The 27,101-nt window shown below is 35.4% G+C and overlaps 1 protein-coding gene across 1 annotated transcript in view; it reads right to left on the minus strand.

Moving 5' to 3' along the window:
- The window catches only part of TNFSF13B (TNF superfamily member 13b), a 47,034-nt gene extending 20,232 nt beyond the window's left edge, over positions 1 to 26,802 (minus strand). Inside the window, exons 1-3 of the mRNA XM_007938913.1 lie at positions 26,452 to 26,802; positions 26,261 to 26,348; positions 120 to 176 (exon numbers count right to left, since the gene is read on the minus strand). Coding sequence (XP_007937104.1) covers positions 120 to 176; positions 26,261 to 26,348; positions 26,452 to 26,802 — 496 coding nt within the window. The remainder of the gene's footprint in view (positions 1 to 119; positions 177 to 26,260; positions 26,349 to 26,451) is intronic.
- Between the last annotated feature and the right edge of the window lie 299 nt (positions 26,803 to 27,101).

The following is a 27,101-nucleotide window of genomic DNA, read 5'->3' on the forward strand; positions in this document are numbered from 1 at the left end:
AAAAAAAAAAAAAAAAAAGAAATTATGAAGTAGTTGATTTGAAATGTAGTCCAAACATTGTTTTTACAAGTATTTTGATTGAATCCTGAATGGGAAATATACTGGAGCCATATTATTACCTTTTCGTATAGTAGGAGTGTCACTGTCTGCAATCAGTTGCAAGCAGTCTTGAGTGACTAAAAAGCAAAAATATATTATTTTAGTTACTTGAGTATAAATAATAAGATAACTAAGATGCCAGCAAACATCAAGCTATAAAAGAATTTTTCCTGAAACATGGAATCAAATATAGTTTTTAAATGCTTGCATGATATTGTTCTTAGAGTTGCTTTGTGAGATGTATCCAAAGATATTTAATATAATATGCACTTGAAATTCATGATACTTTAGAAATAAACTCCAAATGGTATTGAAATGTAGTGGGTACACAATCTTTACAATTTAACCTAATTTCATTAAAAATGTTATGCATGTAAAAGAAGTATAGTCATTTGTTTTATAAGTCTATAAACTACATGAAACATTTATTAAACTCTCAGATTATTTTTAAATAATCTGTTTTTAAAAATTCTAGCATTATATAATGATTCACCACTCCTGAAAATATTGTTGTAAACACTACCAAGAACAAAAATAATTGCTATCTGTGAGCAGCCACCTAAGAAGCAACTTATTGGTCTCTTCTCACCTGGAACATGTTGCTATTATTGTTAGATGCCATTGAGAGGGCTCTGACTCATAGCAACCCTATGATGAAACACTGCCCAGTGCTGTGCCAGCCTCATAATCCTTGCTATACCTGATCCCATTGCTGCAGCCACTTTGTGAACCCATCTCACTGGTGGCCTTCCCTTTTTCGCTGACCCTCCACTTTATCAAGCATGATATCCTTCTCCAGAGAATGGTGCCTTCTGACAACATGACCAAAATTAGGAGAGATGAAGTCTGGCCAATTTTGTTTTCAAGGACCATTCTGGCTACACTTCTTCCAGGACAGATTTGTTAGTTCTTCTGGCAGTGGATGGTATTTTCAGCATTCTTCACCAACAACAAAATTCAAAAGCATCAACTCTTCTTCTGCTTTCCTTATTCATTGTCCAGCTTTCGTATGCATATGAAGTGGTTGAAAACATCATGGCTTGGGTTAGGTGCAACATAGTCTTCAAAGAGACATCTTTGCTCTTCAGCACTTTAAAGAGGTCTTTTGTAGCTGATTTGCCCAGTGCAATACACCATCTAATTTCTTAACTGCTGCATCCATTGGTTTCCATTATGGAACCAAGTAGTATGATATCTTTGACAACATCGACCTTTTCTCCATTTATCATGATGTTGCTTATTGGTCCAGTTGTGATGATTCATTTTCTTTATGTTGAGGTGTAATCCATACTTCAGACTATAGTCTTTAATCTTCATCAGTAAGTACTTCAAGTCATCCTAACTTTCAGCAAGCAAAGTAGTGTCATCTGCATATCACAGGTTGGTAATGAGTCTTCCTCCAATCCTGATGGTACATTCTTCATATAATCCAGTTTCTTAGATTATTTGTTAAGCATACAGATTGAGCAAGTATGGTCTTCCTGATTTTAAACCATGCTGTTTCCCCTTCTTCTGTTTGAATGACAGCCTCTTGATCTATGTACAGTTTCCTCATGAGCACAATTAAGCATTCTGGAATTCTCATTCTTCTCAATGTTACTCAAAATGTGTTATGATCCACAGAGCTGAATGCTTTTACATAGTCAGTAAAACACAAACTGGTATTTCTGGTATTCTTTGCTTTCAGCCAAGATCAATATGACATCAGCAAAGATATCTCTCATTCTACATCCTCTTCTGAATCCAGCTTGCATTTCTAGAAGTTCCCTGTCAATATACTGCTGCAGTCACTTTTTTAAATTATCTTCAGCAATATTTTACTTGCATGTGATATTGATGATATTGTTCAATAAATGCCACCTTCTATGGAATTGCCTTTCTTTGGAATGGGCACAAATATTGATCTTCTCCAGTCAGGTGGCCAGGTAGCTGTCTTCCAGATTTCTTGGCATAGATGAGTAAGTGCCTCCAGTGCAGCACCCATTTAATGAAACATCTCAATGGATATTTTGTCCATTCCTGGAGGCTTGTTTTTTTTGTGTGTGTGTGTGTGATTTGTTTTGTTTTGTTGCCAATTATTTCAGTGAAGCTTCCATTTCATCCTTCAATACCATTGATTCTTGATCATGTGCCACCTCCTGAAATGTATGAGCACTGACCAATTTTTTTGATACAGTGACTCTGTGTATTTCTTCCAACTTCTTTTGATATTTCCTGCATTATTCAATATTTTGCCCATTCAGTCTTTCAATATTGAAACTCAAAGCTTGAATTTTTCCTTCAGTTCGTCCAACTTGAGAAATGCTCAGCATGTTCTTCTCTTTTGGTTTTCTAACTCCAGGCGTTCATACATTTCATTATAATAATTGACTATCTTCTTGAGCTGCTCTTTGAAATCTTCTGCTCAGCTCTCTTATTTAGTCATGTCCTCCATTTGCTTTAGCTACTCTCCATTCAAGGGCAAGTTCCCGAGTCTCTTCTGACATTCATTTGGGTCTTTTCTTCCCTTCCTGTCTTTTTAGTGACCTTTTGCTTTCTTCATGGATGATGTTCTTGATGTTATACCACAATTCCTCTGTTTTTCAGTCACTGGTGTTCAATGCATCAAATATATTCTTTAGATAGTCTCTAAATTCAGGAGGAATATAATCAAGGTCATATTTTGGCTCTTGTGGACTTGTTTTAATTGTCTTCAGCTTCAACTTGAACTTGCATGTGAGCAGTTGATGGTCTGTTCCACAGTCAGCTCCTGGCCTTGTTTTGGCTGAAGATATTGAGCTTCTCCATTGCCTCTTTCCACAGATGTGGTCGATCTGATTCCTGTATATTCCACCTGGCAAAGTCCATGTGTACAGCCACTGTCCATTTTGTTGAGAAAAGGTATTTGTAAGGAATAAGTCATTGGTTTGCAAAATTCTATCATGCAATCTCCAAAGTCATTTCAATCACCAAGGCTATTTTCTATATACTGGTGATTCTTGTTCGTTTCCAACTTTTGTATTCTAGTCACCAATAATCATCAACACATCTTGATTGCATGTTTTATCAGTTTCAGACTGCAAAAGTTAGTAAAAATCTTCAATTTCCTCATCTTTGGCTTTGGTGGTTGGAGCATAAATTTGAATAATAGTAATAGTAACTGGTCTTCTTTGTAGGACTATGGATATTTTCCTATCACTGGCAGCATTTTACTTCAGGATAGATCTTGAGACATTATTTGGGATGATGAATGTGATGTCATTCCTCTTCAATTTGTCATTCCCAACGTAGTAGATCATATAGTTGTCTGATTCAAAATGGGCAAAACCAGTCCATTTCTGCTCACTCATGATCTCAATCTTTGTGTGTTCCATTTCATTTTTAACAACTTTCAATTTTCCTACACTCACACTTTGTACATTCAATGTTCCTATTATTAATGGATAACTGCAGCTGTTTCTTCCCATTTTGAGTTGTACCACATCAGCAAATGGATGTCCCATAAACTCTACTCAATCCACTAATCCAAAGGCGTAACTGCCCACATGAACCACAGCCTCCTCTAATCTGAGACCTGAAGAACTAGATGGTGTCCAGCTGCCACTAGTGACTACTCTGATCAAGATTACAACAGACAATCCTAGTTAGAGTAAGTTTACAAAAAATGTAGAACAATAACAACAACAAAAAGACTGCTGGTTGGAAAGAGACTGCCCTGAGAAAACCTGAAACTGAAGGCTCTCCCAGAGGCAACTTTCCAGCCAAATAATAAATGGGAGTATAAAATAAACAATGTGAAGGGTATGCTCTTCAGAACAATCAACTATACGAAACCAACGACAAAATTTGCCCAAAACCAAAGATGAGAAGACAAGTAAGAACAGGGAAACCAGACACATGGAAAATGAACCGATGGAGGAAATAGGGAGAATGTTGACACATTGTCAATATCACAGAACAATTGTATATAAAGTATTGGTTGGGAAAACCAATTTGCTATGTAAACTTTCCTTAAAGCCCAAACAATTGTTATTTTAAAAAAATGCTAACATTTATTGAGAAGATATATATCTGGACTATGGACCAAGACTTTGTGGCATAGTGCCTAAGGCACTTGACTGCTAACCAGAAGGCTGGCAGTTCAAATCCATCAGCCACTCCTCGGAAGGAAGGTTGGGCAATCCTACTTCGGCAGTGATACTGCCTCGGAAACCCAAGGAGGGGTCACTATGAGTCGGGACAGACTCAACGGCAAATAACAACAACAACAACATGGACAAAGGCTTAGTAGACAGATCTCATTTTGTCATTACACAGATCCTAAATATTTGGTATTGGAAACTAAAGTTTATCAAATATAAGTAGCTTGTTTAGGGTCTCTGAGCTACAAAATGATAGATGCAGAATATAAACAAAGCCTATTTTACTCTGGAAACTAAGTCAGACCCTTGGTAAAATATTTTGTATCAAAGACAGAAAGAGACACAGAGCATCTTTTAAAAATAGTATGGTAGGGTTGTGCCTAAGGCACTTGACTGCTAACCAGAAGGCTGGCAGTCCAAACCTACCAGCCACTACTCAGTAGGAAGGTTAGACAATCTACATCTGTAGTAATCGGAAATGCAAGGAGGGGTCGCTATGAATCGGTCCGACTGGGTGGCACATAACAACAACAACAACAAAAAAAAAAAAAAAAACATGGAATATTTCAGTGAGAGTGCATTATCTGTAAAACTTCTAAAGAACTTCGTCAGTTCACACCAAATATGATGCGTAGAATATTTCTGGGACTAATCCAGAGTGTAAATAACAGTCATATTCAATAAAGACAGTGCCTTCAGTTAAAAGCAAGATTAAGTACAACCTCTTTTGGATCTATAGGAAGAAAAAAAACAGTAAGCATCTTGAAACACAACTCTAAGCTAACATGCTTTATATTAATCAAATAATATTTTAGATTGTTAACTGTCTACCAAGTATTTTGTTCAGAGTTGAAATAGTACTTTAAAAATGTTTCTCAATGAAAACATTTTAAAATATTGATATAGGCAAACTAAACAAAGTGTTTAATTGAAGTATGGCTAATATTTAAAGCTTGCAAAATAGAAGTCATAACTAAGTGATATTCTAAGGCAGTGCAAATGCACAGGCTTGAAAAGAATACTCTTAGAGTGATGATCACATAAGAAAATCTGTTATATTTCCCTTGGTATTTAAAAATGGAAATGGAAACTTAAAATCTGTAATTTCTTTATAATCATGAAACTTTTCTAACATATTTTTATGTTTAGCTGATAATTTCAATAGAAGCAGAGCATTTTGTTCCCTGTATATTCCTTTATCAATCTTTTGAAACAGCAGTAGCCACAAGGAACAGCCACAAACAACATCTGTGACATAGGCAAAATAAGATTCAGAAGTACTGTTACTAGAGCAGACCCTGTTCCATCAGAAATATGTAAAAGAATCACTCCAAACAGAACAGTTGTGAATAAGGACAGCTTGTAAGAAAATAACATCAAAATATACAGAGACGCTAAGGCACAAAGTGCATAGTATCTAAATTAGTCATATTAAACTTTTGTTTCTAAAATGTGTTTCTCTTTTTCCAACAAATTCTTATGAAGTCACTACTATTTCAAAGACACCACAAGAAATTCTATGAGGGCTATAGAGGTTAAATCAGAGTACATAAAGTTGATGAAATTCAGAGTCAAATTTACAAACTATCTATCTTCCCTTTGCTGCCTTTTGTATATACATATTGTAAAGATTACATGAGATAATACATAGGAAATACTTAACACTATTACAAAGAAAGAACAGCAACAAAATCATTGCTGTTGAGTAAATTCCAAGTCATGCCTGACACATAATCACTGTGAAATAAATCTTGGCCATTAGTAGTAGTAGTAGAAGTGCTAACATTATTGTTCTTAATATTATCAATCCAAATAACCTCATAATATAATGGAAGCATGTTGTGAAAGCAAGGGTATCAACCAAAGCTAATAAAGACACCAAAGAAACCCTAAACCAAAAACTAGACCAATTATCATCTCATCAATTCTGACTCAAGGTGACCCTCTAGGACAAAATAGAACTTCCTCCACAAGATTTGTTTTTAATCTTTACAAAAGCAGACTGGTCCATCTTTCTCTCATGGATCAAACTTCAAATTTGATTTGGATCATCCATCACATTTGATAGATTCAAACCACTGACATTTCAGACAGCAACCAAGCTTTTAACCATTGCAGTAACCACTCACTATTTCAATGAGCTCTTTCCCTGTTTTTCCAAAAGTAGGAGTTCCATTCATAGCAGTAAAAGGCTTACCCTATTTAAAGTGAAAGAGATTACCTAATAAGTGATGCCTCGTCACCTTCAAACTGACATGAAAATATCTGAATTTTAATCTCAGCAGTCAAACTAAAGTTTTGCTAGAATTTACACATTGAAAAACATTGATCTATTCTGTCATGAACTAGTTGAAATCTAACCTTCAGAAGGAAGTGTGCTATAGAGATAAAACATTATTTCAAAACTACTCCTCAGAAAAGAAAATAGATTGTTGTCAAAGGGGCAGGGAGGCAGTATCTTCTGACCTCTAATCCCACAAGAGGACAGAATAACTATCAGCAGCCCAATTCCTGCTCCTGAGACCACACATACACCTCCACCTTCCAGCCCTCTTAGGCACGTTGACACCAACCGTTCCTCCCAAAGCACCCCCACCTCTCTGCTGGGTTCAATAATTTGCTGTAGTGGCCACACAGAACTCACAGATTATGGGGTTTATCAGGAAAGCAACAGGCTACAAGTCAAGTTCAGGAACGTGCTCAGTCCCTCCCAGCTGGCCGTCTCTCAGCTGGCCATTTCTTAGCTGACAGTCTCTCTTAATCTTTCCCCAGCAGTGCATGTCTCTTGTTTCTCTCTCTCAGCAATGTGTCTCTCATGTCTCTCTCTCTCTCTCTCTCAGCAGCGTGTCTCTCTCATATCTCTCAACAGAGTGTTTCTCTCAGCAGCATGTCTTTCTCAGCTGGCAGTCAGAGAGGCTCTCTCTGCCTCTAGGAAGGGCTCCTTTTGAGCCAGCCAGAGTGGCAAAACTAACCAATCCCAACCAATCAGAATTCCATACACCTGAGAGAGGGCAAACTTCCCAGAAGATTGTTTCATGCTGCTACAACAGAAATACACCTGGTGGATAACTTTAATAGTCAGGAGCTACTCATGGCAAATTTCACCACAAAGTTTACAAAAACTATGGCTAGAAAAGCCATATTATGTAATGTACTACACTGCAGTTATCAAAATGAAAGTTCAATAATAGGGTTTGAATTACACTCAATGGAGCTAGTGCTATTCATTAACTTTCCTTACTTCAGTCATTCAAGAGAAAGTGATTGGTGTTTCCAACTTTTTGTTGGAAATTCGAACAGGAGTTTCCAATCAAGCCTCATTCCATGCTGCTTAGATCTTGGGAACTTATCCACCAATTTACATTTCCTCTCCTGCTTTTAAAAAATCTGGTATTTAGTATCAACTTTTCTTTGATTCAGTCTTTTCCATTCAGTACAGATCTATCTTCACTATAGATCCTTAAGGAGCTCTGGTGGCATAGTGCCTAAAGCATTTGACTGCTAACCAGAAGGCTGGTGGTTCAAGGACACCCACTCCTCGGAAGGATTTGGGCAATCTACTTCCATAGTGATACCACCTCAGAAACCCAAGGAGGGGTCGCTATGAGTTAGATCTGATGCAACTGCAGGGAGTTTGTTTTCAGTTTTGGTTACTTGGCTAAAGAACTCCAAAAAGCGTAGGCAAGACTAAGGTAATTTCATATTTCAAAATCTTCCTATAGCATAGATTCTCAACCACAAGCATTTTAGAAATGCACAGGTTAATGTAAGAAGAACAATATTAATGAAAATTACAAAAATGTTCATTTATTTTGTTTGGTGTTATTCATCTTTCACACATCTTTCCTTCCACCACAATCGAAAAGAACTATACAAGAGGTTGAGAATAGTTTATCATTTCAAGTAAACAAGATAATATTATACATTAAGATCTTTCTGAGTCTGAATTTCTGCAAATATTTCTGAAGATTATGACATAATGATGTGAGAAAATGATATTTAATCTTAGTAAAGTACATGTTTATAGTTTAAGAAAATTTACTCATGATATTAATTTTGTTAAAAATATTTCTTAAAAAACATTAAATAGATGACAAAAATAATTTGCAAAAGAAAATTCTTCAAGAATTTTGAAATTAATTTGCTTTTCTTCAACATTTGATGTAAAAAAAATTCAACATACTTTGCAATTAGAATAGCATTTAAATATTTTCCATAGAGGAAACATATTTCTTTTGAAAAGTCATCACCTTTTGAAGTGTAATAACAAATTCCATTTAATCAGAAAAAGAAGTTGAAAATTTATGAGATGGCTAATGTTTTTATATTGTTTTCTCTATTGGAAACAACACAAACTGGAATCTGACTCACTATACCTTCAAAAAACCAAACTTACTGCTGTTGAGTCAGATCCAACTCATAGCAACCCCTCCTTGGGTTTCCGAGGTGGTATCACTACAGATGTAGATAGCTCAACCTTAATTTCAAGGAGTGGCTGGTGGGTTTGAACTGCAAGCCTTCTGGTTAGCAATCAAAGGCCTTAGGCACTATGTCACCACAACCCCTTTTACCTTCAAGAGGGTTAATCTAATGTAAATTATATATACAAACTACAATGCGGTTCATTATATTTCAAGAAGGATTCATATAATATAACTTATCATAGATCCTGCATTTATTGTTGGTTATGCACAGCTACAACGAAAAACATTACACATAAGGATTTTCATTACATTTACCCCAATCGTATTACACCTACTGATTACCATCATTGTCACTCATTTCATTCATGAGGGCTCTTGCAAGTGCTTCAGTCTGGATAAGGTGTTCTTCTTATATTTTCCTTATGTCATTGTCCTTACTTCTGTCATCTAACTTATTGCACCACATATTTCTGAAGACTGGGTGTTCTTTGAAGGAATGAATCTCTTTTATTTCTACATGCTTTATCAGTTAGTGTGTGGAAGTCATGACACATTGTAGCAGTTTGATTTTTGTTGAAATCTTTTGAGTAAATAATCAGTTGGTGGAAAAGTTTTATTACAAGAAACCTCTTAGAGATATAAATATTTACCCAATGCTTGATAAAGATTTGTAAATGGAATAGGGAAAGTCTGAGGTTAGGATAAGCATTTCCATTGAAATGGGAATAAAATGATTTAGAGTTGGAAAATTGGATTATAAAGTTTTATTTGATCAAGGGTAAGCAAGTTGCTTTGAGTGTTTTCATATGATAGTAATTTAAGTTGAGGGCTGGAGTTTTAAATGAATTACTGAAGAGTTAGATTGAGACATATATATTTCATATACTAGGAAATAGAAAAATAAGCATTTTTGATCTCAAGAGAGGCCTGCTGATACGTGTTGTGTTAGAAGATCATACATGTGTTTATACATAGAATGAGTTCCAGATGAGAAAGAATGGAAGCAAAGTTCTCAGCTACTGGCTGGTACTCAATAGAAGATATGGATAGTTTAGATTCAAATAGAGTTATATAAACGGATCGTCCAAGGTAAATTGTGAAAAAAAAAAAAAACACATCAAAAACTTTGGAACTAATGAATATGTATCTCAGAAGGGGAACTCAAAACTAATAACAAAAATGAAGTTTCAATTCTGGGGAATTCAGAAAGTTGGAAGCACTATAACTGCAATGAGGAAGTAAGAAAGGCACACTAGGTTGTTTTTGGGTGAAGTCAGAGAGGTGATGATAATAAAATAAAAAGCAGTAACTGTAGCTGATATGAGTGAAAAACATTTGAAATAGAAATGTTCTATATACTTTGTGTGTAGGTGTACAGACAGAGTCTTAAGCATTAATTGAACATTGTCATGTATCCATTCATAATCAATTAGTTATACTCTGTGCCTAAAATGATGCTGTTTTTGTTGTTGTTAGGTCTGTCAAGTCAGCTCTGACTCATAGCAACCCTATGTACAACAGAATGAAATACTGCCCGGTCTTGCACCAGCCTCACAATACTTGCTATACCTTAGCCCGTTGTTGCAGCCACTGTGTCAATGCACCTTGTTGAGGGCCTTCTCCATTTTTGTTGACCTTCCACTTTACCAAGCATGATACCCTTCTCCAGGGAGTTGTCCCTCCTGACAACATGATCAAAGTAGGTGAGATGAAGTCTGGCCATTCTTTCGTTCAAGGTTGCACTTCTTCCAGGGCAGATTTGTTAGTTCTTCTGGAAGTCCATGGTACTTTCAATGTTCTTTGCCAACACTACAACTCAAACACATCAACTCTTCTTCAGTCTTCCCTATTCATTGTCCTGCTTTCATAGGCATATGAGGCAACTGAAAATACCATGGCTTGTGTTGGGTGTACCTTACTCTTCAAAGAGACATCTTTGCTCTTTAGCACTTGAAAGAGGCCTTTTGGAGCAGCTTTGCCCAGTGCGATATGTCATCTGATTTCTTGACTGCTGCTTCCACTGGTGTTGATTGTAGAACAAAGTAATATGAAATCTTGACAACTTCAATTTTTTCTCCATTATTCATGATACTGCTTATAAGATTTTAATTTTCTTTATGTTGAGATGTAATCTATACTGCAGACTAGTGTCTTTAATCTTCATCAATAAGTGCTTCAAGTCATCTTCACTTTCAGCAAGCAAAGATGTATCGTCTGCATATCACAGGTTGTTAATGAATCTTCCTCTAATCCTGATGTGTATATTCCAGGGTCTCAGTTTATTTGCTCAGCATACAGATTGAATAAGTATACAACCTTGATGTACTCCTTCCTGATTTTAAACCATGCAGTATTCCCTTGTTCTGTTCAAACGACACCCTTCTGGTCTATGTATAGGTTCCTCACGAGCACAATTAAGTGCTCTGGAATTCCCATTCTTCTCAATATTATCCATAATTTACTATGGTCCACACAATCGTATACTTTTGCATAGTCAATAAAGTATAAGTTAACATCTTTCTGGTATTCTTTGCTTTCAGCCAAGATCGATCTGATATCAGCAATGATATCCCTCGTTCCATGTTCTCTCCTGAATACAGCTTGCATTTCTGGAAGTTCTCTGTCAATGTACCACTGCAAACATTTTTCAAATTATATTCAGTAAGATTTTACTTGCGTGTGATATCAATGACATTGTTCGATGATTTCTACATTCTGTTGGATAACCTGTCTTTAGAATGGGCACAAATATGGATCTCTTCTAGTCAGTTGGCCATGTAACTGTCTTCCAAATTTCTTGGCATAGATGAGTGAGCACCTCCAGTGTAGCATCAATGGGCATTCCATAAATTCCTGGAGCTTTGTTTTTCACCAATTCCTTCAGTGTAGCTTTGAACTCTTCCTTCAATACCATTGGTTCTTAATCATATGACACCTCCTGAAATGGATGAACATCGACCAATTATTTTTGGTACAGTGACTCTGTGTATTCCTTCCATCTTCTTTTGATGTTTCCTTCATTATTCAATATATTGCCCATATAACCTTCCAATATTGCAACTAAAGGCTTACATTGTTTTTCTCCAGTTCTTTCAGCTTGATAAATGCTGAGTGTTTTCTTCCCTTTTGATTTTCTAACTCCAGGTCTTTGCATATTTCATTATAATAATTGACTGTTGTCTTCTTGAGCTGCTCTTTGAAATATTCTGTTCAGCTCTTTTATCTTGTCATTTCTTCCATTTGCTTTAGCTACTCTCTGACGAGGTAGGAGATACAAGTCATAGCCCTCTGCATAGCTTCATATGTACTAAGAGTAACAAGAACACTTAATTTTGTTTCAGTTTACTATTAATTAAATTCTTTAATTTTATACTTGAGGCATCATCTTCACAGGAAAGTTTTTGTTTTGCCATGACTTCATTGCACTTTTTTAGAATCTTTCTATTTGTTAATAATATATATATACATATATACATACATATATATATATATATATATATATATATATATATGTATATATGTATTTAGAAGGCATTTGTGAATGTTAGTAGCTTGCCAGTGAAGAACATTAGTTTCATGACACTACATGCAAACCTGCTTAGAGTCAAGGAAAGATAAAGACAACAATGAAGTACACTTAAATTTGTGTAGAAAGTTATAAATAAATTATAGAATTAGCTATTACATTTTAGACTTCCTCTTGAACATTTCTAGTTTGATGCCTTAGTGATACCTCAAACTCAAAATCTAATTCTGCATGTTCCTACATACATACACTCATCTCCCCCTATATTTTCTGACTTAATTGAAATATAACCAAGTTAGGGCCTATAAAACCACAACTAATTCCTTCCTCCTCAATACTCAAATTCAACTAACAATTAGTTCTAATGCTTTGAATTTTTAAAATTTGTTCAATTTAAGTTCCATCTGTCACTCGTTTCATTCAAGAAATTTACAGTACTGAGCACTTACTTTACATTAGATATTGTACTGAGGATACCAACCAAGGCAGACACAATCCCTACACCCATGGAACTTACAAACTAGTGGGAAAACAGATATTAATCAAATATCTCACAAAAAGATTTAAAATTGCAATTGTGAGAGATAGAGTGCCTAGACAGGACATTTGATCCCTTCAAGAATGCTTCCTTGTAAAGTGAAAGTGACATTTGGACTAAAATTAGAAGGAAGAGGGGAGGGAAGAACATTCCAAAGTTAGCAGTGTATCAGTATATATGTCTATGGGTAGCACAAACAGTCAAGTACTCCATTACTAACTGAAAAGCTGGAGGTGTGAACCCACCCAAAGACACTTCAGAACAAAGGCCTAGATGCCTGCTTCTGAAAGGTCACGAGCTTTAAAAGCCTATAGAGCAGTTCTACTCTGACATTTATGCGGTCTTCATTAGTTAGAATTAACTGAGCAGCAACTGGAAATCTAGGCAGGGAAAATAAAAGTTTGACAGAAGGGGAGAGACAGAGAATAAACATAGTGGTGGTTGTTGTTGTTATGTGTCGTCTAGTCGGACCCGACTCATAGCCACCCCTCCTTGGGTTTCCAAGGCAGTATCACTACGGAAATAGATTGCCCCATCTTCCTTCTGAGGAGGGGCTGGTGGGTTTGAACCACCAGCCTTCTGGTTAGCAGTCAAGTGCCTTAGGTACTATGCTACCAGAGCTCCCTAAATATAGTGGTATGATGGTCTAAATGCAGATCTTCATCCTCACTGTTCTTGGCAATTACATTATACTACTAGGTGCATGCTTTCTCTTTTCTATAGTTCCTAGCCCATTATTTACATTTTGTCCAAAATTATCTTCCTAAAGCCCAAATGGGATCTCATCATTCTGGTGTTTATAATTCCTTCAATGGGTTTCCTTTGCACAAAAAAAAAGAAAAAAGAAAAAAGTCCTTCAAGCACTGGGTCCAACCTACCTTCACAGACTCATGCACTGTACCCCCACACAGAAACACTCCCCCAGTTATATTAAAATACACCTCAGAACAAGAGATGTCTTTTAAGCTTTGGCAACTTCATATTTTCATGCTTTCTGACTAAATACACTTCACCTTCCCATCTGGTGAAGTTCAACTCATCCTGAAGGACTCAGATTAATTATCACTTCTTCCCCAAATCTTTCTAGCTCAATACTCTATCCATTACACTTTGTACCTACATTTATCAAAATACATTTTAAAATACGTAGCAATTGTTTATACAGCTGCTTCCCTCCCTAGACTAAGAGTCCCTTGATATTAAAGACCAGAATTTAAGAATTTTCATAGTACATATCAGGTTTAAAAAACTTGATCTGTGGAACAATTTAGGAAAGAAAATAGACATTATAACAGCATCCAATGTATTCCAACAATTCCTAAAAACTCAATGCCTCAGTCCTTACATCAAACTTGGTGACCCATGTTCAATTAAATTAAATTAGTGCTTTGGGTAAAAGATTCCATAGAATAAAACTATTTCCATAATATGTAGACTTTCTAACAATAAAGTTTTGAGGTTATGGATATAGAGAACATATTTTCCATAACAAATAATCCTTAATAATTTTTTAAGTTTCATCGATATAACTGTAATACTTCAAAACATTTGTTAAAGTAAATAGTTGTGTAATATTTCCCTAAAATTTCTTCTAATTCCCAGGAGATACTTTAGCAACAGATAGAAAGAAAGAAAAAGGCCAGGAGCTAATGGAGACTTCATTGCTACTGCCAGACGTTATCCCTGTCTATATTAGCCTGATCATAAGAGAAAGAGGAGCAGGGGAAAGAAGACACTTATAAAAAATTCTCCAACAAAACAGCACTTGCAAAAATCCATGACTTTAGAAGTGTAAACCAAAATCAAAACAAACTCACTACCATCAAGACATAGTGACCCCCATTGGGTTTCCAAGACTGTTGATCTTTATAGTAGATTGTCTCATCTTCCTTTCACAGAGCAGCTGGTGGTTTTGAACCACTGACCTGGTTAGCAGCCAAATGCCTTACCCACTATACTACCAGAGCTCCTTTTAGAAGCATAAAGGGATAATGTTTGCATTTGATGAGCTTCTACCACTTAGTAAAGTAAGGCCACTTCTTGCATTTTCCACTTCCAATTACATTTCTGTTCCTGTCACCTCATACCCAGATCTTTTCATTCTTCAAAATCTAGCTCACTTCTTCTTAACCATTGTCTAGATAATCTTTTACTCCATGGTCTCCACTTCTAACATTGTATGATTCCAAAACTTGATATACTCTCATTGAAAATAATAATAGTAATATACCCTGAATCTCTCCATGACCCAATGCTTTTTTTCAAACCAGGTCTTACTTGAACATTAAGAGTCTATAGGTTGCCAAATTGAAAAAAGTTCATTGTTTATAGTCAATGGATAGTGAATTCAAACCTTAGTTCTATCAATTAGCTGGTTAACCATGAGTTTGATATTTAAGTTTGAAATAATTTTCTTATCTGTATAATGAGAATAGCTACTTCATAGAGTTGTTGCAAAAATCAATTAAAATCATAATTTACATATGTTTTTTAAAAGTAAGGATCTATGGAAATGTTATGATATTGTTATTAAAATAGTTTAATTTCTCCAACTAAATTTTTAGCTTGTTGGGAGTAGGCACTGACTACATCTATTGTAGTCACCTAGTGCCACTCTGACAGGAATATACCACAAATGGGATGGCCTTAACAAACAGGAGTTAATTCTCTAACAGTTTGGAGGGTTTAAATCTGAGTTCAAAGTACCAGGCACTAGAGGTTGGTTGAAAGCCCCTCAATCTTGGGCTTCAGCTTTGCCTCCTGCTCCCAGCCCACTGGAGCTAGACACTTTTCTTCATTCAGACAGCTTCTGGCTGCTGAGACTGACAAGCCCAAGGTTGACAAGTAAAAAGGCACAGTCCCGATGTTACCAAACCACATGGCAGGCCATTAATTCAAGTCCATTGAAAGTCCCAAGGTCAGTAGAGCATGGCAGGCTGCTGAACAATGACACAGCTACATGTTAATAGGGTTGTGAAAAGTGTAAATGAAATAGTAAATCCACAGGGCCTACCACAGTGCTGGTACTGTACTCGGGAACTGTTCATTTATGTCTCCCCTTCTCTGTGTATGATCTTCATGCAGTGGGTGTTAAAATTATTTTGATAGAAATCTTGATTCTTGTCTAATTCTTCATAAGTGAAAATACTTTCAAAAGAAATTCTCTTGACAACAAAAATCCAACTGTCCAGTGCAGTTCTATTAAGTAGAAATTAAACTATAAGAAGAAGGATTAAACATTAATACTTATATTATCCATTCACAGGAAATTATTAATGAAAACAATGTATCCTTCAACATTATGACTTTGTTTGTTTTTTGTAACATACTTACCATGTATGCAGATTTAACAAATAGTTGAAAGTATAAAAATTTATTGAACATTCAAGGAGAAGACAGCCTTACCTGCTATCCTATTTAAATTAAAACCCATCCCCTTCCCCATTCCTTACCCTTCACACTACTGATTCTCTTAACTCTGCCCTAATGTTGTCAAATCCTCAAAGTATTTACCATTTTCTTGTATTATAATTTACTTTTTAATTGTTTATTGTTCATTTTCTATGTTTCTCTTCCTCACTAAATATACTGTAATCCCTAAAAAGGCAGGAAATTTTTATCTGCTTTGTTCTCTGATGAACACCATACAATTAGAAAAGTATCTGGAACTTAACAGGTACTTATTAAATGTTTATTGAACACATGAAAGAGACACAACATCACTTTGAGCTATATTGATTGACTTTTTCCTAGCAATTCAGTTTCCCAAAACTTCTAGTTTAACAAGAGCAGGGTTCAAATATTTGGTTGCCAGGTCACTATCTTCAACTTTAAAAACTTTATTGGAAATTGAACAGAAGCCAGCTCTTGCAACACTGAAAAATAGTTTCTCACTATTGATATAGGGGCAAAGGAAAATAACACTCAAGGAAGATTTTGGTCAAAGATCATCATGACAGCAGCCAGCTACTTCTGTTCCAGGAAAGGACACACCCTTACTGGCGAAGAGGCTCAAGTAAGCCTAATTTTGATAAAAATTGGATGGTTGAGTTCTGCATTGCATTTTACAGCCCTTTAAATGACAGATGAGCTAAAAATTCCAGTGAAGCAAAATTTGGATGTCCAATCTTGCTTTGCAAAGGAGTTGGATTCTGGATTCCAACAAAGAAGATTCAAAAATAGTATTGATATTTTTATTTTTAAGGATTAAAAATGTTTACCTTAGAAAATTATTTATGTTCAATATGAGGCAATAATTTAGGAGCTCTAAAAGGAGATGGACTTTAAAAAACTAATAATAATAAAGGATATGCTTTTTTGTGGGAGCACTGGTGGCATAGTGCCTAAGGCATTTGACTTGCTAACCAGAAGGCTGGCAATTCAAACCGACCTGCCACTCCTCAGGAAGGAAGACTGGGCAATCTACTTCCGTAGAGATACCACCTCAGAACCTCAAGGAGGGGTCTCTATGAGTCTATCCAACTTGATGGCAATGAACTTGAGTTTTTTTGTTTTAATATTCAAATGTAAGGAACACTGATGGAGAAGTGCCTAAGGCATTTGACTGCTAAACAGTAGTTTGTGGTTTAACACCCACAGAAGGAAGATGGGGCAATCTACTTCCGTGAAGATTTGTTGTTGTTGCTGTTGTTGTTGTTAGGTGTTATCAGGTTGGCTCCAACTCACAGCAACCCTATGTCCAACAGAATAAAACACTGTCCAGTCCTACACCAGCCTCACAATACTTGCTATACCTGAGCCCATTGTTAGAGCCACTTGTTGAGGGTTGGAAATCTATGCCATAATAGAGAGTTTGTTTTTTGTTTTTGTATATTCAAAATTATGACTAAATAAAGAAATGTTAAATATGATGTGGTGTCCCGAATGGAAGAAACAAAGTATATTAGTAGAAAAACTAATGAAATCTAAATAAAGTTTGGAGATTAGTTACTACTCAGATCCCAATGCTTGTTTCTTAGTTGTAACAAAAATACAAGATAACTTAAGTCATTAAACTTAGAGAAAACTAGAAAAGGGGTATATGAGAAATCTGCACTATATTTGTAATTTTCCTGAAATACTAAGATTATTCTAAAATAAACTATTCAATTAAAAATTGCAAAAAAAAATAACTTGGTCAACATTCTTACAGTAATTATTTGGAAGGTAAAATAAGGACAATTTTTCACTCTTGTCTTTTATTTCTGTAAATTGTTTATGTTTTCACCATTGTTTTAACATTACAATGGAGACAAGTACAAAAACCATTATCAATAAAAATAAATTTTGTCTTTCTCAAAACCAAAAAGCACAGGTTTTAGAAAGCTTTAAGTCCTCTATTGAATAACATTTCACAAAATATAAAGTCACATGCTTTTATTAAAAAAACTATTTTTAGTAGAATACATTTGAAAGAATTTACTGATAGACTCTAAATTGTTTATTTTTAGTTTCTTAAAATGAAAATAATTATATTTAAGTAAGTGTTCAAAAGGTAAATCATCATGATTTCATTTGTAAAGAAATTTTACATGTAATTGTTTTAAAAAAAGCCATACTCCCTTAGTTATTTTTTAAAATTGGGTAATATCTCCAAACACAATTTTGGGTTCAAAAGCAAAATTTTAACTAATATGGACTCTTTGGCAATTCGCTGGTCTTGGATTTCCCCACATTTCTGTTTGTTATGTTATAATCAAAGATGATCTTATGAACTACATTAAGTTTAGTAAGACTTTAATTTGAAACACAAAGTTAATTAAGAAAAAAAAAAAAAAAACGAGCCAGAGTACTAAATCTGAAAAGTAATATTTACCCTTGCAGTGACTGAGAACTGGGATGAAATATTGAAGGGATGTGCAGACTTAAAATAATGTCTGTCACTTCATCTACTGCTGTTCAGTGTGTAATTATTGCCCTCCTTGTACACTAAAGATTCGTGCACTCTAAACCAACAAAACCAAACCCATTGTCACCGAGTCAAATCTGACTCATAGTGACCCTGTATGACAGAGTAGAACTGCATGCCTGCCCCACAGGGTTTCTAAGGTTGTAATCTTTACAGAAGCCAACTGTCACATCTTTCTCCTGCTGAGTGGCTGTGGTTTAGAACAACTGACTTTTTGTTTGGCAGCCGAGTGCTTAACCACTGTGCAGCCAGGGCTCCTGTGTGCATTTTATCATATATAAATAATGTTTTTATTAAATTTTAAGATACTAAATAGAGACACCCACAAAATTAAAGTTAAAGATGTTTCTGGATGTACAAACATCTTTGTGACTGTTCAGGGAATCCAACTTGTGCCTCAGTCTGGTCAACCAAAGGATTCAGGGGCTGATGTCCACCTACAAGTGGTTCACTGCTCCCTACCTCTTCTGCCTCCCTGCAACTTTTATTATGATCCAGCTCATTCTTTAATTAATTGGTTGTTTTAAATGTCAAATTAAAATATTTCATAAGAAGGCTTGTGATAAGAACCTGGCAAATAAAGAAATATGGGAAAATCCAAAATAAAAATGGTGCCAAATCATTCCCAAATAAATCTGATTTACTTCATATTGAATCTAAATATGATCAACAAACATTTGTAGAATGCCTACTGTGTGTAGATATTACGAAGGACATAACAGAAGAAGAAAATAGGACCCAGCCCAAAGGAAATGTCAGCTATCTGGTTGTACAAATGGGACGTACACAAATGAAAAGATAAACAACTTTTTTATGGCATTTAACAAATACTTGACTATACCATGGACTTCTGGAATAACAAATAAATAAGTCTTGGAAGAAATACAGCCAGAATGTTCCTTAGAAGGGAGGATAAGGAGACTTCATCTCATGTATTTTAGACAAGTTATCAGGATGCACCAGTCCCTGGAGAAGGACGTTACACTTGGTAAAGTAGTTGTTGTTGTTGTTGTGATGTGCTCTGGAGTCGGACCCGACTCATAGTGAACCCTCCTTGGGTTTCAGAGGCAATATCACTATGGAAGTAGATTGTCCCATCTTCCTTCCGAGAAGTGGCTGGTGGGTTTGAACCTCCAGCCTTCTGGTTAGCAGTCAAGTGCCTTGGGCATTACGCTATCAGAGCTCCTTCGTAAACAGAGGGTCAGCAAAAAAAGAATACTGTCACCAAGGTGGATTGACATAGAGGCTGCAACAATGGGCTAATACATAGTGAGGATTGTGAGGATGGCACAGGACCAGACCGTGTTTCGTCTATTTTATAAAGGGTCACTATGAGTTGGAATTAACTTGGAGACACCTAACAACAATAAATACTGGTGCAATACACAGTAGAAAAGGATTTACTGTGTGCTAAGGAGGTCAAGAAAAGATTTTTAACCTCGACACACTGGAAGTCAATTCACATGAGATAAAACTGTTATGTCTGTTAAAATTTAAGTTCTTTTTATAGGAAAATAAAAAACAGGTATTACCTGATGTATTATTTAGCGATGTTTAGTTATGTACGTATTTAACAACTGATTGTTTATTAAATAAGAATTTCAACCCTCATTATCTGAGTGATCTTTTTAAATAATATTTTATTGTGTTTTTTTGTGAAAAATTTACACAGTATGCATATTCATTATATGCACACAATTCAATGACATTGATTACATTTTCCATAAAGTGTCAATATTCTTTCCATTCTGATTGTTCCATTTGTATTAATCTAGCTTCCATGATCCCTCCTTTACCTTCACATCTTTGTTTTAGGGTAAATACTGACCATTTGGTCTCATATAGTTGATTTAAAAAAAAAAAAAAGCACAGAAATCACTGGTGATATTGTTGATGACATTGGCTAATCTGTCACTTAACTGTAAGGAGTGGTTTCAGTTCCAAGTTTAAAGGATGCCTCAGGTGACAGTCTCAGGGTTTCTCTGGTCTCTACCTGGCATTTTTAAGAATTTGAATTTTGTTCTGTTTTTTCCCCATTCTATCCAAGATCATCTGTTGTGTCCCTAGTCGAAATGGACAATAGTAGTAACCTGACAACATCTAGTTCTTCTGCTCTTTTGATAGATGAAGCCATGGCTTGTGTGAGCTATCAGTCCTTTAATGTAATTCTTTTTAGACTCTCTGAGTTCTGTATACTTTTGACATACTGATAAAACTGATGGCATGTTAACATTGAGAATTAAATGTAGAAAGGAGAGTATATTAGAAAAAAAAGTCCACGATAATGTCATCATTCTAGTAAGCATAAATCCACTAAATAAGTTGACATGACTTTAAAATAAGCATAATACCAAATCCTGTCATTTCTTTAAAACTTTGAAATTTTTTTAAGCAATTTCACAAGCTATTCAATAATGCTTAGCCTCCATAATAGCATGCAAAACTAAAATATTTTTAAATGCACTATGAGAAAATAGGAGCTCTGGTGGCATAGTGCCTAAGGCACTTGACTGCTAACCAGAAGGCTGGCAGTTCAAATCCACGAGCCACTCCTTGGAAGGACGGTTGGGCAATCTACTTCCTTAGTGATACTGCCTCAGCAACCTAAGGAGGGGTCGCTATGAGTCAGTTCTGGCTTCATGGCAGTGAGTTTGAGTTTGGTTTTTTGGTATGAGAGAACAGTGAAACTTACATAAAAACAACTACAACATTTTATTGACAATTTTAAACTTGTATTTTATTAGAGAAATTATTAAACATATTCCTGGCATATAAACTAAATAGTGTATAAATTCATTCTTTCCTTTGGAGTCAATTTATAGCAAGTATAAAGTTCCAATGAAAATTTCAAGGCTGTAAAATATATGTGGAATATCAATAAATTAATTGAACATTTTGAAAGGAAAATGATGCCTATGGTTGTTGAATCTTACTGGAAACAAATTAGAACAATTGGGATGAAAACAAAAATGTAAAAAACTGCAAAAAAATCCCATCTCCAAAACAAAACAAAATAAAAAAACCTACTCAGCAGAAAAATTAAAATCTTTTGAATTTCTGACATTTCAGACCAACTGTACAAATGTTAATTTTTCAGAAGCAATAAACAAAATACATTTTCCCTCTGTAAAAAGAGAGTGTCTTCTATAGCATTGAAGGCATTTTGATTGATAGGGAATGACATGTATTACTTGTCACTGAGATTCTCATCTTCAAGCCTTCCATCTTGGATTTAAGAATGCAAAAATCAAATATATATGTATTGAGGAGCTCTGGTGGCATAGTGCCTAGGGTATTTGACTGCTAACCAGAAGGCTAGTGGTTTAAATCCACCAGCTACTCCTCGGAAGGAAGATTGGGCAATCTGCTTCCACAGTGATAGCTCCTCGGAAACCCAAAGAGGAGTCTCTATGAGTTGGATCTGAGTCAATGTCAGTGAGTGTGGTTTGTTTTTTTTTTTTGGGGGGGGTTATATATATGTATATATAAACTTTTATATACTTTACATCTATGAACCCATATACATACATGCATACAAAATAAATATTGTAATATGTATATATATATGTGGGTGTATATATATAAAGTACATAAAAGTTTTTATATATGTATATATGCATGCATATGTGTGTGTATGTGTGTGTGTATAGTACATAAAAAGCTTTGATGTATGGTATAATATATCACCATCACCAAAAACAACAACAACAACAAAAAATGCCAGAAGGTTAATGAGTTAAGTAGTAAAGTAAAATTCTAAATAAAAAAGGCAAAGCAGAAAATAGAGTAGGCTATTTAAGAAATCGTAAAGGAATATTTTGTTAGCTTTGATGTATATATAGATAGAGTACACAAAAGCTTCATAAAAAGTCTAAAGCAAACCTTGAAATGACAATAATCTTTACATCAGTGCTATGGAAATGTTTTTTTTTTTTTTTTTCTATTAGAATTGTTTGCCATTCTCTAAGCTTTCTGTAGCATAGTGCCTAAGGCAATTGACTGCTAACCAGAAGACTGGTGGTTCAAACCCACCAGCCACTCCTCGGAAGGAAGGTTGGGCATTCCTACTTCTGTAGTGGTATTGCCTCGGAAACCCAAGGAGGGCTCACTATGAGTCGGGGCCAACTTGATGGCAAATAACAACAAACAACAACAAGCTTTTTGTATAATGAAAATTATTTTGGGAAAATTTTTCATCAGTATACAATTTTTCATGCCCTACATAAAACATAAGTAAATAAAATATACACAGCAAAAATATTGGAAAGGAACATAAAAAAATATTAATAGAGGATATTTTTGGTAGATGACACTGTGGGAGTTTTTGGTTTCTCATTCTTTTATTCTTCATTCTTCAATCTGCTAGAACAAATTTCTTCTTGGCTTCTTACAGAGAACCTAGATCCTCATTAAGGAGCTTGCATGGCTGAGTGCCTAAGGCATTTGGCTTCTAACCACAAAGTTGGAGGTTCAAACCCACCAGACACCCAGCAGAAGGAAGACTGGGCAATCTACTTTCATAAAGATTCACCGCCTCAGAAGCCCTAAGGGGGTCACTATGAGTCGGAATACACTCGATGGCAGTGAATTTGGTTTTTTTTTGTTTGTTTGTTTTAGATCCTTTTTAGAAAGAAAGTCAAGGTTTACTTCCAAAACTAATATTTAGAGGCAAGGGAAGTTTGAAGAGGATTGCAGAACCCTGACTCTACAAGGTGTTGGATCTCATAATAAGAAATCACTTAGAAGAATTAAATGAAAATAAACATAATAATAAATTAACAAAACACAAAGAAAGACTCTGCAAATAGATTCAACTATATAACACCACACCCATTGCTGTGGAACTGATTCCAACTCATAGTGACATATCAGACAGAGGAAAACTGCCCCACAGATTTCAAAGCCTGAAATCTTTATGAAAGCAAACTGCCACATCTTTCTCCCACTGAGCAGTTGGTGAGTTTGAACTGTCAACCTTTCAATTAGCAGCCAAGTGCTTTAAAACTGTGCACCAGTATTCCTTCAACTATGTAAGAGGAGCTTAATACAATACAGTAAGCTTTCCAACACAATGGGATATAAATAATTATTTAATAAGTTTGGTTGAGATATTTAGTAGCAACTTGGGAGGAGTAAACAGAAGAAATTCAGAAGTTAAAGCCAATATGGCATGTCACACCAAAATAAATGCCTGTAGGGTCAGTGAGTTAAATACTAAACAGCGAACAATAAAAAAGCCAAAGCAGAAAATTGAACAGACCATTTAAGAGATCAGCAAAGAATATATTTTTAGCTTTAACATTTTAGAGGAAATGAGAAGGAAAAGATTATCACATTAAAATACACAAATACAAGAACTCTGTAATTACAAAAGAGAATAAAATATTGTGGAAATATTTAAAATTTTGATAAAGAAGATGTCTAATATATAAGAAGCTTACACAAAACTGCAAAACATGAAGCCAGACAATTGGGGGAAGTTATAAATAAAATCAGCAGAAGACAAAATTTGAAGTAATTAAAATATGTGGAAGTTCATGTTTATTAGGAAACAAATAGAAAGTTCAAAAAATTTCAGATACCATTTTAGAACCAGTGAAAAGATAAAAATCTAGACAACACAGAGAAAGTGGTCATTGCATTGCTAATACTTGCATATGTAACTCATTTTGAAAGCAATACGACAATAGGTAGCAGCAAGGGTGATAAAGATATTCCGTCCCTTTGGCTCAGAAATTTCATTATATGGAATTTATAATTAATATATAATCCTCAGAAGCAAAATATATCTGCAGAAAAAAAATAGCATGTTCTATTATAATAAAAAAATAAAAACAACTGGATAAAAATAGATTATAAATTAATGTACATGTATGAGAACTACTTAGAGAAAAATGTTATTGTATAATGACAAGTGAAAACAAAAAATATAAAATAGTATATAAGTAATGTTATTTTCAATTGCATATAAAATATAAATTATAATGATTTATGTATCTATATATAACCTTTTTTAAAACAAGAAACAAAATCGAAGCACAAACATACAGGAGTTCCCATTAAATGACCTTGACTTGCTTTCACAAAGTGCCCCTTCAGGAAATGCCTGTTTGACTTTCTATGACTCAGGTAAACAAAATATAATTCTAGATTGATATGAAGTGGAAAAATTTTATTTCTGTAGTTATGGACAATGCTTCAGGCATAGGGGTAAAGTAACTATGTCATATTTTTTTTTCTCTTTTCTACATTTAATCCTCAATATCAACATGCGACCAGTGTATTTACTATGTTAAAAATATACAGAGCCCACAGAATCAAATGATTGTGAGGATTGTGAGAGTGGTACAGGGTTGGGCAGTGTTTCCTACTATTGTACACAAGGTCACTACTATTTGGGACTGACTCAACGACATCTAACAGCAACAACAAACAGCAACAGCGGTCCGATAATCAGTAGAAAAGGATTTGCTGTATGCTGAGAAGGTCAAGAAAGAACCTCTTATCCCAACACACTGGAATTCAAATACATATCCAATATTTACGAGATAAAACTGACGTGTTCATTGAAATTTGAGTGCTATATATTGTTGTTGTTGTTGTTGTTATGTGCCGTCGAGTCGGCCCCGACTCATAGTGCTATATATAGGAAAGTTTTTTTAAAAAAGGTAATGATCTGTTGTTTTATTTAGCAATATTTAGCTATGTATATATCTATACATACATAAAAGACTAATTACTAAGATATATATATGTCACTCAGTTGTCTTTTACTAAATGAGGTAAAATTTCACTTCTCATTATCTGAATGATTGTTCAAAAATGATATTTAATTTTATTGTTGGTGAAAGTTTACACAGCAAATTCAGTTCCCATTTAACAATTTCTATGCATATTGTTTAGGGACATTGGTTACATTTTTCTTGATTGTCAATATTCTCATTATTTCCATTCTGATTATTAAATTTTCATTAATCTAATTTCCCAATCCCCCTTACCTTAATTTCTCATCTTTGCTTTAGGGTAAATGTTGACCATTTGGTCTCATATAAGTTGATTTTTTTTTTTTTTTTTTTTAAGAGCACACACTCACAGGTGGTCCTGTTTATTTTATGAGCTCATCTGTTAACCAACTAAAAGGTGACCTCCAGGAGTGGTTTCAGTTCCAGGTTTAAAGGGTGTCTTAGGGTGACAGTCTTGGGGTTCATCTAGTCTCTCCCAGTCCAGTGGTTAAGTGCTCAGCTGTTAAGCAAAAGGTGTGTGGTTGGAACCCACCAGCCATTCTGTGGGAGAAAGATGTGGCAGCCTGCTTTTGTAAAGATTTCAGCCTTGGAAATATTATGGGGCAGTTCTTCTCTGTCATATAGGGTCACTATGAGTCAGAATCGATTTGATGGTATCTAACAATAAAACCAAAAACCAAACTCACTACTGTCGAGTCAGTTCCGACTAACAATGGAGGACATAATATGTTGTATAGTCTACTAAATTTGTTGCTAGGATTTTGCTATAAAGACAAATCTGGTTTTAATAGTAAATTTTGCAGTCTCTATTTAAGAGGTTTGGAGAGATTATGTTCACCTTTAGTTCCCCCGAATTTGGACCTTTAAATACTATCCTCTCTGACTCCTAAACGCACCTTACCTGGTTCTTCTGGAGTTGGAACAGCACGTTTGCTCCTACTGCTTTGACTGGAGTTGCTTTCTCCTGGGGCTGGTGGTGCAAAGATCCCCTATTGAAAGAAAATTCCAAGTTATCGAAAAGACGTCTGAGGTCCATGAGAGACAGCAGTTTAGAAGGAATAGTGCTTAAGGCTGCAGCTGCTGGTAACTCACTTGTAGTCTCGGGGTGACAGCTGGAGTATCCCTCAAAGCTGCCGTGAGGGCTCCTGCTTCTGCCTTGGGAGATGCTGGCAGCTGCTTATCTTGGTAGGACTGCAGTTCCGCCCGGAGGCTCAACAGCTCAACTTGCAGGCTGGCCACTCGGTAGAAAGACACCACTGTCAGACAGGAGGACAGCAGGGTCAGCAGCAAGGTCACTGACAGGAGCTTTCCTTCTTTAGAGAACCAGGCAGAGAGGCTTTCCTTCTGGGGGAGGATGGAAACACACTGTTTAAGTTTCATTTCTTCTCTTTCCTTAAGGCAAGAAGAAAGGCGTAAGTGCTCCCTTTCTGTGGAGTCATCCATTGCATTACTTGAACTTTGAAGGTTAGGGCCTCTAGAATAAATGACCACAGGGAATGGATCATTTCCTGTTATCTGTGTTTGTTGATGTCCTACATTTAATACATCAGAGTTTGGCTCCCCCGGACAGGAGAGTTCTCCTGACTTTTTTTCTTTCTTCCCTTCTGCATCTCTGCCCCTACTGTACAGTAGGTTTTACTGGCATTCACCCTTCTCTTGGATTGCTCAATCAGTCTTCCTCATTTCACTTTCAGTTTTTGTAAGAATTTTAATGACATCTCAAAACACTCATACACAAGTGG

This window comes from Orycteropus afer, unplaced genomic scaffold (assembly GCF_000298275.1).
Source record: "Orycteropus afer afer isolate SDZICR_OR568_19922 unplaced genomic scaffold, OryAfe1.0 scaffold00055, whole genome shotgun sequence".
NCBI classification, from domain to species: domain Eukaryota; kingdom Metazoa; phylum Chordata; class Mammalia; order Tubulidentata; family Orycteropodidae; genus Orycteropus; species Orycteropus afer.